The 12,552-nt window shown below is 36.6% G+C and overlaps 1 protein-coding gene across 2 annotated transcripts in view; it reads left to right on the forward strand.

The window, feature by feature from the left end:
* The first annotated feature begins 2,316 nt into the window (after window positions 1-2,316).
* cacna2d4a (calcium channel, voltage-dependent, alpha 2/delta subunit 4a) overlaps window positions 2,317-12,552 on the forward strand; it is a 37,991-nt gene continuing 27,755 nt past the window's right edge. For both annotated transcript variants that reach the window (XM_052555138.1, XM_052555139.1), the window contains exons 1-23: window positions 2,317-2,799; window positions 4,121-4,202; window positions 4,966-5,082; window positions 5,209-5,268; window positions 5,347-5,509; window positions 5,585-5,716; window positions 6,053-6,113; window positions 7,060-7,210; window positions 7,321-7,395; window positions 7,480-7,569; window positions 7,647-7,760; window positions 7,849-7,927; window positions 8,367-8,500; window positions 8,729-8,746; window positions 9,430-9,507; window positions 11,148-11,228; window positions 11,418-11,492; window positions 11,626-11,712; window positions 11,813-11,884; window positions 12,010-12,071; window positions 12,151-12,218; window positions 12,321-12,366; window positions 12,447-12,544. In XM_052555138.1, coding sequence (XP_052411098.1) covers window positions 2,708-2,799; window positions 4,121-4,202; window positions 4,966-5,082; window positions 5,209-5,268; window positions 5,347-5,509; window positions 5,585-5,716; window positions 6,053-6,113; window positions 7,060-7,210; window positions 7,321-7,395; window positions 7,480-7,569; window positions 7,647-7,760; window positions 7,849-7,927; window positions 8,367-8,500; window positions 8,729-8,746; window positions 9,430-9,507; window positions 11,148-11,228; window positions 11,418-11,492; window positions 11,626-11,712; window positions 11,813-11,884; window positions 12,010-12,071; window positions 12,151-12,218; window positions 12,321-12,366; window positions 12,447-12,544 — 2,035 coding nt within the window. In that variant the 5' untranslated portion in view covers window positions 2,317-2,707. The remainder of the gene's footprint in view (window positions 2,800-4,120; window positions 4,203-4,965; window positions 5,083-5,208; window positions 5,269-5,346; window positions 5,510-5,584; window positions 5,717-6,052; window positions 6,114-7,059; window positions 7,211-7,320; window positions 7,396-7,479; window positions 7,570-7,646; window positions 7,761-7,848; window positions 7,928-8,366; window positions 8,501-8,728; window positions 8,747-9,429; window positions 9,508-11,147; window positions 11,229-11,417; window positions 11,493-11,625; window positions 11,713-11,812; window positions 11,885-12,009; window positions 12,072-12,150; window positions 12,219-12,320; window positions 12,367-12,446; window positions 12,545-12,552) is intronic.

Raw genomic sequence — 12,552 nt, forward strand, 5'->3', positions numbered from 1 at the left:
TACAGTGTATGTCCTGTTTTATTTTGGTTAGTTGATAACCCTTATGTATGAATTATGGAATACTCATGGATCTGTTATGGTGGAAGCCTGTTGGTCCTGGAAAAAAGCTTCTACAGATTAACTAGCTAATGATACTTGCTTTTAATATACTGTCTTGTACAGTTCTCCATTAAATCTTTTGCTTTATTGTCAACATTTTATACAGTTATAAGTATAATTGTTTAAATATCTTTAATTCCATGATGAAATCAAAATCCTTACCAACGACTGCAAAAATCTCTGGTCATATGCTCTGGGAACCCTGTTAATGAGAGATCCTGCAGGCGTACAGTATCTCCATTTAATAACTGATTTTGTGGATTTATAAGCAAGCAGCTATTGTAAGCATTAGTGCTGATGAACTCATAATCAATCTCAAATAAGAGCTTTAATCTAAATAAGTATGGCAGCAGCCGGAGTGCTGCCAGGAGTGCACATGCTACAGTTACAGTGTCTGTGTGTGAAAGATGCTAAGCATACCCTTCATGCTTGACTGTGTGTTAGTTTCAGCTGATTTCCATGCTTTATTCCACTCGCACAGTGTCACATTAGCACCCAAGTGTGTAAATACAGGAAACAAGGGAGGAACACTTGCATGTGTGTTCCCTGTCAAGTATTTCTGTACTCTGTTTGTCAGGCATTACAGATCAGGTTTATTGCTGCATTTATGTTGGACATCAGTAAAGTTTAGTTTTGTGACATTTAGATAATGGAGTTCTACGCCAAGGGTTAATAACACTAATACACAAACATAAAACAATCAAAAATAATTCCCAAGTAAGCATTAATAAATAAATATGTTGAAAATAGCTTTTTTGTTTTCTTCAATATGCAGGCTTTTAATAGAAATATGTAATATTTGTCAAGTATTATTACAATTGAAACATTTTAAGAGTGGCTTTTTTATATTTTTTATGAAAAATAATTTTGATCATTTTAAAGCATCTTTGTTGAAAAAAAAGTATTAATTTATATTCATAATTATATAAATTTCAATTCAGTTCTTAAAAAACATTCTCAAAATAAATACTCTGCGTCATATCATTCTCTTCTGCAGTATAAAATGTGCCATCCCTCACTGTCACAAGACTGAAATCCTCACATCTGCAAGCACAAACACACACTTAGTGCAGGTGTGTGTGTGTGTGTGTGTGTGTGTGTGTGTGTCTGGAGGATGGAAGCTGTTATTTACACAACTGGGTCAGTGAGAAAAATCTAGAGCATGACATCTGGACACTGACACTCACAATCTAGCATTTAAGTGTTTTAGGGAAAAGCATGTAGACTGTTTTAATAGTGCTTAAAATAAAGCAGGATGATGTAGTTCAGTTAAAATCATACTGCTATTATTACAGTAAAAATAAGATTTTACTGGAGTATAGACGATTATTTTGAAGAAAATGAGTGATAGCCCATTTTATTTCCAAAAAAAAAAAAAAAAAGATATTTTAAAATGGTAAAACAAACTATATGGTTTTAAATGGAGACCAAAATATTTGGACACTTTCTACAGTAAATGTCAAGCATTATTGTAATTTCACGATTAATGTGATGAACCCCACTTGTGTGAATGCTTGTGCATACTTTTATTTAGCAAGGATGCATTAGATTAGACTGTTCAAAAATGACAGTAAAAAAATTTAATATTTGAAAAGATTTATGAAAATAAAAAAAAAAGATTTAAATCTAATCATAACAGAAAACTGTTTCTTTTTTAACATTGATAAATCAGTATGGACTAGAGTATCGGCTGCTGAAAATCAACTTTGCATCACTGGAATAAATTAAAATGTTAAAATATATTAAAATATAAAATAGTTATTTTTAAATTGTAATAATTGTAAAATATTAGTGTTTTACTAATAAATAAATAAACACAAAAACTTGCCTGCATAAAAATCAATCTGGGACCAGTTGTTTGAAATTTAAGATCTAGCATCATTTGTGCACAGATTCCACCTTTTGAATGACATTCATACATTTTAAGTGTGGCTTGAGTGTCCAAATAAACTCTATGTGTTTGAGAAAGTTGCAAGGTTTAGTTTCTTTCTTTCTGCCCGGACACTATGACAGAAGCCCTCCTCTCGCTCACCCTTTTCTCTTTCACTTTATCTCTCTATTCCAATACATCTGCCCCTCACCCACCCTACATCTTCTACGTCTCACTGGAGTGAAGTGTAATCCATGTGGATTATCATAGTGGGGAGGGCAAACTGAGTGTGTGAGCGTATCTGCTTCTGTTTCGCTTCCTCCCAGCTGCGTTCAACATAAGATGAGGGTGCGAGAAACCGAAAGACAGGTGGAACTGCACAAGTGGCCAGCTGGTCAGTCAGCCCGCATCAAGACATCATCAGTGGGACTCTTAGAGGATTTCTATAAACTCTGAGGAGGAAAGAGCATGATGAAGAAAATGATGAAAGGATGAGATGCAAGCATCAAGTGGGGATGATCAGGAATGGGGAGAAGAGAGCCAGACATCATTGTTTCAGAAGAACATTCTGGGAGGTTTTCTGTGTCTCCCTAAAACACACTTTTGAAGCTTCCAGAGAGTATTTTGGGATCAATTTGATATCAAGATCAGACTGGGATTACTGCACAAGGTCTATCTTCAGGATCCTGTGAGCTGGAGATCGTAGAAGCTGCTGTTTTATGCACGTGGCAGGGGTTGATGGGTAGGATGAGGAGCATCGCTCTGCTTTTCATGCTGTTTTTAAGTTGGACCATCCAAACACAAGCTCAGATGAGGATATCACCTGAAACGTGAGTTCAGTTCATCTCTGCATGAACCCCATGAATACAAAATCTGCACAATATAACAGAGACCTTTCTTGTTGAGTTTAACATAAACATTTCACACTTGCACTGTACCCCTCAGACATTTATAGATGAACTACTAATAGCACTCCTTTGATTCCTTGCGCAGAACTGCAGTATTTCTCCGAATCTCATCTTAATGCTTGCAGGTCATGACTTGCACACCTCCTGTCACCCCTTGTATAAAGCCAAAAGACTGTAAGCCGAGGCTTAACCTCCACTGGCAACATTCACTCAAAATCCACACACACAGCCTGTTTGAACAGACTTCTGGTCTCTCTGAGAGCTAATGTAGTTCCTGAAATCCAAACTACCGAAAACAACAACACAAGCCTTAATAAGCTTAAAATCTGTAGCGGTCTGAAAACTGTGACCCTGTGTTTTCATTAACAACAGTTTCTCTCATCATTAATTACTGACGCCAGCCTGAAATCCTCCACTTTGTGAGCCACCTCTGATCTTTAAAAGAAATTGCATAGCGCTGCTGATGTTAATAATCTCCCTGCCATTACTGACCCTATAAAATATATTTATTTACGTCTTATTTTGTTTTTAGTCCATATTTTGCTAACATATAGTTACAAGAAATTGTTTTTGAAAGACGTTTTTTTTTCTCATCAAGGCTGCATTTAAAAAAAATCTAAATCTGATAAAATATCATTTCAATCAAAATAACTGTTTAAATAAGTCTAATTCAATATATTTTACAATTTCATTTATTCCTGTGATACAAAGCTGATTTTTTCAGCAGCCATTACTCCAGTCTTCAGTCTCACATGATCCTTCAGAAATCATTTTAATATGATGATTTACTGCTCAGGAACCATTTATTATCAATGTAGAATACAGCTTTGCAAATGTTTTTTTTTTTTGTGAAAACCACATTTTTCCAGGATTCTGTTCAAAAGAACAGCATCTATTTGAAATAGAAATCTTTTGAAGCATTATAAATGTCTTTGCAGTCACAGTTAAATGCATCTCATCTGAAAAGTATATTAATCTCTCATTTTCAATAATTAAATAAATCTTACTGTCCCCTATATTGATGACTTGCACTATAGTACAGATTTTCTGTCCAATCAAATTTACTCTAGAATGAAAATTTCACTCCCCCAGACATTTAATTTCCTAAAATCAGTTACTTGATATGAACTTCTTGTTTATAGATCCTTCTTGTAATCTCATGATCACATTCTGTTGTCTACCGGGCTAAAATAAAATGTATGGAAGATGTAATGCTTATGCTTTTTGTTTGTGTTCTGAACAGGGTTCAACAGTGGGCAGATGCCTTTGGAAAACAGCTTCTGTCCTTGTCAAACAGATACTCAGGTGCTCAGCTCTTACAGAAGGTTTGTCTATATTGAAAATCTGACTTTACCCCCTCATTTCAATCCGAACAACAAAGCAATCATGGATATTTCGGATATTGTCTGATAATCTGCAGCTTTATCCGTAAATCGCTATGTTAGCAATGTGTCCAACTGCTGGTAAATGTCAGATGCAGCCGTGTCTAGTTATCTGGCATCTGTCTGAATTTACACAAAACTCTAATTAACATGACTTTGTATGGTTAACCACAGACCCGGTGCCAGCCTACAAGCATCCCATCTGCCTACCAGAGAGTCAAATAACGACCAGTTTAAATCTGACCTGAATATGTAGGCGTGCTTTCACCTTAAGGGCCTTTATTAGTGCAGCACAACAGCAGGATGTGCCTGAATAGTGAGGCAGGAAGAGGATTAACCTTCCCAGACTGCTGCATCTCCTCCTCCCTCTATTCTTTTTCTCTCTTTTTTTCCCCCCTTTTGCTTTTGTGTCTCTAATCTGAGCTCAGAATAAAGCATGGTCCTCTTACAGTGTTGTGTGGAGGTGGATTATCCCTGTCTGACCTCCTGTTTCCTCCTGGCCTACGGGCAAAGAGCAGGACTCATTGCTTTAGACACAGATTGAGCTTCTGCTGTCATTGGCCTTTGATACTGAACAATGATCTAGAACTCTGCCTGTGCTTTTGCAGCTATCAGAGGGATTTGCTTTATATTAATAACAAAAAAAAACTATGGCATGGTGTCCTTTAATTTAATTCAATGTGCAGTTTATGTTTCTGGTGTGTAGAAATATCAAGATGTGGAGCCCATAGTGAAGATGCAGGAAGTGGATGGTTTAAAGATGGTGAAGGAATTTGCTGAAGAAATGGAGAACATGCTGGGCAGAAAGATGAAATCGGTTAAGGTCGGAGATATCAGAATATTGTCACGACGCTCTAGTTATAATATGATTAAATTCTTACTATTAAAATAATTATTTGTTATGGAATCATCGGCTGAATTCTTTTATATTTGTGCGTGTTTTATATAGAGAATGGCAGAGACTTTAGAAGATGCTGATTTCTTTCATGAATATAACGCAACATTAGAGGTGAGCTCTCTATCTATTATTCCATCCCCTCAATCTTCATCTCTCAGTCTATATTCGAATATGCTTGTTCTTCTGCAGTTTGACTACTACAACTCCATGATGATTAACACACTGGACGAGGATGGGAACAGTGTGGAGCTGGGGGGTGAATTTCCACTGGAGGAGAATGAGCACTTTAACAAACTGCCTGTCAACACCCAGCAAAGTGTCATACAGGTGCCCACCAATGTCTATAACAGAGGTGAGACGCAGAAATGAACCTGCATTTCCATCCTTAATTAGACAAAGATCAAGGAAATCTCTCTCTGTCTCTCAGATACTGATATTCTGAACGGGGTGTTCATGTCAGAAGCGCTGAATGAAATATTCACCAGTAACTTTGAGAAAGACCCGACTCTAACCTGGCAGTACTTCGGCAGCTCAACAGGATTTTTCAGACTTTACCCTGGTATTCATCACACTACAGCCTCGCTCCTTCAAATGCACCATTGCAGATTACTGCATGAAATCACAGTGATTATTCTTATTGATGAAAATGACAGTGTTTGAGCATGCATTTCTGCTCATTCAGACACAGGACAGAGAGTCTGACTGACATAGAATTACTGTGATTAATGGTGCCAGTGACTCTCTCATTCATCATCATGTCATCACACTATTGACACACTAACAAAACCAATAAACTCAGGCTTTCCAGATCTTACACACATACACACACAGAAATCCTTCCCTCTCTCATGGAGAGCAGACTCTAATCATATTCATTTATACACTCTTTAATAAGGTATCAAATGGACGCCTGATGAAAATGGAGTTGTCACTTTTGATGCCAGGAATCGCAACTGGTGAGTCTTAAAAAATAAGATCTTAAAAAGGCATCTTAAAAGAAAATGTGACGGTCATGGTAGTAGCCTATAAATTAAGAACAGCGATAACCGTTGGATTACTGATCTTTCACCTCAATTAACTATCAAGAACTCACGGAGACGTCGAGATTAGTAACTTGGCTGCAGTTCAGGGTCAAGGAGCAGAAGGACTGATCCCAGTGAAAGATTTTAATCTTGATTCCTTTCCGTGACTGTCAGTAGCATCTGCCCGGTTTCCTCAAACACCTTCTGCCAGGACTAACATTATTACAGCTAAAGCACGCAATCTCTTTAGCAGTAACAAACGCGGAGTCTTTTGTCTTGTGTTACGTTCCTATATCTGAACAGCTAGAGTGATCACTGTGGGGCTCTTATGAAATTTGTGTATTTCTGTTCCATCAATAAGTTACATAAACACAAGTAAGCTCATTTAAAATGTGTATACCAGGCTACTGCTGTTTCAGTCTCTCTGTCACCTTCTTATTGTGATCTCATTACTTCCTTCCTCTCAGAACATTACGTAGATGAGATTTCACACGCTGTTATCCGGTTGAGGAATTATTACTGTGAAAGGTCTCGAGTGTTTGTCAGTGACCGAGTGAGCTAGTATTATTTACACTATATACTATTTGAGCATTCATTCATATTTTGAATAAGCTTTTATTTGTATTTTTTTGCGTTTTTATTTTAATTTTAGTTTTTGGTAATTTTGTTATTTTAATTAAATACCCCTATTTAGCTTCATTCCTTTTTGAATGTAGTCGTCTTTATAGCCAGCTTGGGTTTTTCATCTAATATTTATCTTTTAATTCAGCTTTATTTGACTAAAATGAAACCATTTTTAATAGTTGGAGTTAACAAAACTGATCTGATCTTGTAAGCATCTAAAAAAAGAATAATTCCCTAATCGTTCTCTCCTTCTCAGGTACATCCAGGCAGCCACGTCCCCCAAAGATATCATCATCGCTGTGGACATTAGCGGTAGTATGAAGGGACTGAGGCTCACCATTGCTAAACACACCATCAACACCATTCTAGACACACTTGGCGAAAACGACTTCGTTAACGTCATTGCGGTAAGAACAGAAATCCTCTACACTATGTCCTAACCGGACATGATGCAAGTACCTCTATGTAAATCAGGGTTATTATCTTAAATAACACCTAATATTGTCTGTCTTTCTAGTACAGTGATTACGTCCGGTATGTAGAGCCCTGTTTTAAAGGCACACTAGTACAGGCCGACCTGGATAACCGTGAGGTAACATTTTCTTCACTTGCACAGAGCAGTGAACTCAGCTGCCATATGGGGTTTGGACATATTCTGCATGCTATTTATTTCTAGCACTTCAAACTTTTGGTGGCGCAGTTGCAAGTGAAAGGAGAAGGAAAGGTGAAGAAAGCCATAAAAGAGTCCTTCAAGATTCTCAACGAGGTGTGTTAATGTTTGAGGGAAGGAATGTATATCCATATTGCAATGCTGATGTATTAAAAGTTTGTTTGTGTGTGTAGGCAGCAGCAGAAGGCAGGGGGAGTTTATGTAACCAGGCGATCATGTTGATCACTGATGGAGCCATGGAAGATTTCCAGCAGGTGTTTGAAGAGTTCAACTGGCCGGAACGCAAGGTACTGAACGCGCACAAACACACGCTATGGATACACGCTTTACCTGTGTGCATATAACACAATGATAAGACGATACGCTCTCAAACAGGTGCGCGTGTTCACGTATCTGATTGGACGAGAGTTAACATTTGCTGACAATGTCAAATGGATTGCTTGCAACAATAAAGGTGAGATCTTCCTTAATTAAAGCTGAGCATTGTGGGAGACTACCTGAGCTAGTGAGGTCTATTATTTGTACAGAAAATGTGCACACTTTGTACAGTATTTATAATGCATGACTTTATTTCCACTGTTTCCTACACCGCTTTTCCTGAGCACCATAGTTTCATTTTCCATAAATTTTTAGGCATGTTTGTTACAGGATAAGTATATATATATATATATATATATATATATATACACTTAATATAGTGACTTAAGGGTATAAAGTCACTATATTAATTTCCCTGCCTTCTTCAAACCTGGAAATGACAATATAACTAAATCCACAATCTGTTCTGACAGAACCGTAATTAAATTTTGTGACAGCTATGCCCTCTGCTGGTAACAGATACATCAATCAATCCCATTTTCTCATTACTGCTGTTTTTGTGTGCTTGTAATTAGGTTACTACACTCATATCTCTACTCTGGCGGATGTACAGGAGAATGTGATGGAATATCTTCATGTGCTGAGCAGGCCAATGGTCATCAACCATGAGCATGACATCATTTGGACAGAGGCTTACATGGACAGTGTGGTGAGCTGCTAACCTTTTCTCGTTCAATCTTTCCTTTTGAACATGTTTGTACAGAACACAAAAGGTCATGTTTGTACAGAACACAAAAGGTCATGTTTCATACTGTCCCAAAACTGCACATTGATCATTTTTGCCTTCATTAATTTTGAACCTCTCATGTTGTGATTTCTTTCCTGTGAGTGATCTCATTATGTCTGTTACTTCATTATGTCTGTCCTCCCATTCCAGCTGCCCAATACAGCTGAGGTAAACTCTTTCGTTCTGCGCAGTAGATCAAAAATGATAATGTATGCCTAAATGCAGTAGTTCACGTAATTTAGTTCCTAAAAGTTCCTTGTTAGATACAATTTAGTCATAACTAGAAGTTCTGATGCATGTGAAGGTTTTAATTTAATCGAATGTCCATTTACAGGTCTAGATGTAGCGTGCTGTTTAGTAAACCCTTTATGAATGCATTTTTTTTTAATTAATTTATTTCTTAATTTTTTGCTAATGACAGTGTATTCTAAGATTTGAGTTCCGTGGAAATCTGGAGATGTTTCTTCAGAATTCTGTGGGTGTAAATTTTAAAGATGACTACACTGCCCTACGAAGGCAAGAGACAGTAACTATACTACTTGAAAATCGGGACTATGATGGGTTACAGATGGGTTTAGCTCCACTGTTTTTACTCCACACACTCAGAAAATGTATATTAATCCAATAAGCAACACTGAAGCCATTTTCTGAGTTTCAGTGTTGGTTTAGTTACTGAATTTGGCAATTTGGTAGAACTATAAGAAACTGATTCCACCTACCAGAGAAGCACCTGCTCTTAATGGAAGTGATCTATGGTCTCGCTCAGCTTGCAGTCCACTTCACAGGCCTGGCTGGATTTGAACATTAATTCAGTCTGTCGTCTCTCTCTTCCTCCCTCTCTCCTCTTACAGCTCTTTAACACACAGGCTGAGAGTTTGCTGTTGATGACTTCTGTGGCCATGCCTGTGTTCAGCAAGAAAGAAGAAACAGTGAGTTCAATTCAAGTCTGCTTAGTTGCCAAAAATAAAAAATAAAATTGGCTACTATTAGAGCAAATTGTGGCTCCTCACACACACACACACACACACATCTTTGTTTCTGTGAAGGGGACTTTTCCGTAGACTTCTAATGTTTTATACTGACTTAATAATGTTTTTTTTATCCCCTAACCCAACACATACCTATTATAGAAATCATGTTTGCATTGTTACACTATCAGATAAACATAATTTCCAATTTTTTATGATTTTTTCCCCTCATGGTTCATGTCGAAACACACACACACACATACATGTTTATCGTGTAATTCAGTCTCAAGGACGGCAGAATTAGTAATGTGTATAAATGAAAAACATAATTAAAATTAAATAAGGACATTATAGTTGTCATGATAAAACGACTTAAACTCGTTATTTTTAATGAAACTACTTACTAATGATTCAAAAATTCACTCATAACACTGAGAAACAGTCACTTCCTGTCGTAACGTTAACTTACGTTACCGCTGTAAATAGAAGAAAGGGAACTGAACGACTCTTTTTAGCGGTGCGGGGTGAATTAAAATGCTCATAACTTAAGTTTTTACATGTTAATATGACGTTCTTCCAGTTGGACTACATTAGGAGTTCGTGATTGGGATCTTGGATAATGTAAGTTAACGTTTACACTCGTTACATCCTTGTTTTAAAATCATAAACGTCTATTATGTTTGTGAAATATATACCGCTACATTATTAAATTATAAGCTGACTTTTGTACCTAAAAGTCTGATATAAATGCTTGTAAGTAACACACTAACGTTTTTTTTAACGTTGACGTTTCCTCACTTTCTCGCGACTGAGTGAGTAACGATTACGAAAAGAGCTCGCGAACGCGCTTATAAATAACCAGCCAGAACTAATCGATAGCTGATAAGAGACCTTGGACCACAATTTCAAAACCAGCCATTCGGTTCAAACTAAGTTTTATATATAATCTGAAAACTGAATAAATACGTTTTCCATTGACGTATGGTTTTTCATGATAGTAGGTACAATATTTGACCGAGAGCTTTTTGAAAATCTAGAATCTCAAAATATTAAGAAGTCGCCTTTAAGATTGTCCAAATGAAGTCCTTAGCAATTCATTACTAATCCAAAATTAAGGTTTGATATATTTACGGTAGGAAATGTACAAAATATCTTAATAGAACGATATTTAGCCTACTTAATATCCTAATGATGATAATAATAGTAATAATAATAAATTGATTTAATATAATAATTTTTAATAATAATTTATTCAAATTTTTAATTGATTTAAAAATAATAAATTGGAATTATTCATTTTGACCCATACGATGTATTGTGGGCTATTGCTATACCAGTGCTATAACAAGTTTCATGATCTAGGGTCACATATGTCCTTGAAAAAGTGTTATTAATATTTAAATATTTTCCGGTTTTAACTATTTACAAAGAGTTTACAATAGTTCAGTTGAATAGTCTCTTTTCAAATAAACTCAAAAATATATTTCAAGTTTTTGAGATTGTGGGGGTCAAATTAAATTAAAGAGATTTAGATAGAGAATTTTTTTTAAATATAGATTTTCATTGTTCATGATTCTGAATTTGCTCTTTCTTGTCTGTAGTTGTCTCATGGGATCCTGCTTGGAGTGGTTGGTACAGATGTCCCTTTGAAAGAGCTCATGAGATTGGCTCCTCGATACAAGGTGCCTTCATAATGTCCTCAGTCCTCAGTTTGCACTAACACTAATCACATCTAATATCTTTTCATTGATAAGGCAGGCTGTATCCATAGAGATTATATTGCATAAATGAGATTGTTTAGACTGCACACTAAAAAATAAATGTAATTTTACTGAATGATTTACTGTTTTGACTGTTCTTTGCCGTTTTAGCTGGGCGTTCATGGATATGCATTCTTAAACACTAATAATGGCTATATACTCTCTCATCCTGACCTTCGACCTCTGGTGAGCTCCACAATATTCCCTCTAGTGATCCTAAAACTTAATCTACACATATTGCCCGTATGTGCAAGAGCTGATTACCTTGTGATTAGTTTGTATCACATTAAAGTTGATATTTTTTTATACGTTGTGGTAGTATAAAGATGGTAAGAAGCTGAAGCCGAAGCCGAACTACAACAGTGTGGATCTGTCAGAGGTGGAGTGGGAAGATACAGAAGATGCGGTAAGTGGAACAACACACACATACATACACATAAATAAACTCTCATCATGCCATTTTTAGATCAATAGCTTCAAGGTGTTTGTGTGTTTTGATCCTCTAGTTGAGGACAGCGATGGTAAAAGGGGAAAGTGGGACAATCTCTCTGGACGTCAGAGCAACAGTAGACAAAGGAGTGAGTTGATTTTGGCCATTCATTCGCTTCTTATATGTTAACCTTAATTGAATTCATTCTTTTTTTCTCTGGTAATAACCTAGCTGTGACTGTCATACTTACATGCCGATGTGTTCCCTTCTCAGAAGAGAGTCGTTTTCCTGAAAAATGACTATTTTTACACTACCATTAATGAAACGCCATTCAGGTGAACAGTGATAAAAACACATTTAAATCTTTGCCAAGTGTGAGACTCCTGAACTTATATTGTGTATCTTTGTTATCAGTCTTGGAATTGTACTTACCAAAGGTCACGGGAAGAACGTTTTCATCGGAAATGTTTCAGTGGAAGAAGGTAAAGGTTTTCTGATTAGTACCTGCAAAATACAGATCATGTGCCTGCTTTTCGTCATTTCCTCTCAGCTGTGTTGTTGTTGTTGTTCTTTTCTGTCTACAGGCCTACATGACCTGACTGCTTCTGATGTCACTATTGCTAATGAATGGTAGATGTTATAAAATTAAGCTGTTTCTAACCTCTGAAATGCCATAATATACCCTAATCTGATGGTTTTTGATATTTCAGGACATACTGTGAGACGGACATCGATCCACATCACCGCAAACTGACACAGTTTCAGGCTGTGGTTCAGTACCTAACAGGGAAAGAACCAGACCTGGAATGTGAGTTC

The sequence above is a fragment of the Carassius gibelio genome, chromosome B4 (genome assembly GCF_023724105.1).
Source record: "Carassius gibelio isolate Cgi1373 ecotype wild population from Czech Republic chromosome B4, carGib1.2-hapl.c, whole genome shotgun sequence".
In the NCBI taxonomy this organism is placed as follows: Eukaryota; Metazoa; Chordata; class Actinopteri; order Cypriniformes; family Cyprinidae; genus Carassius; species Carassius gibelio.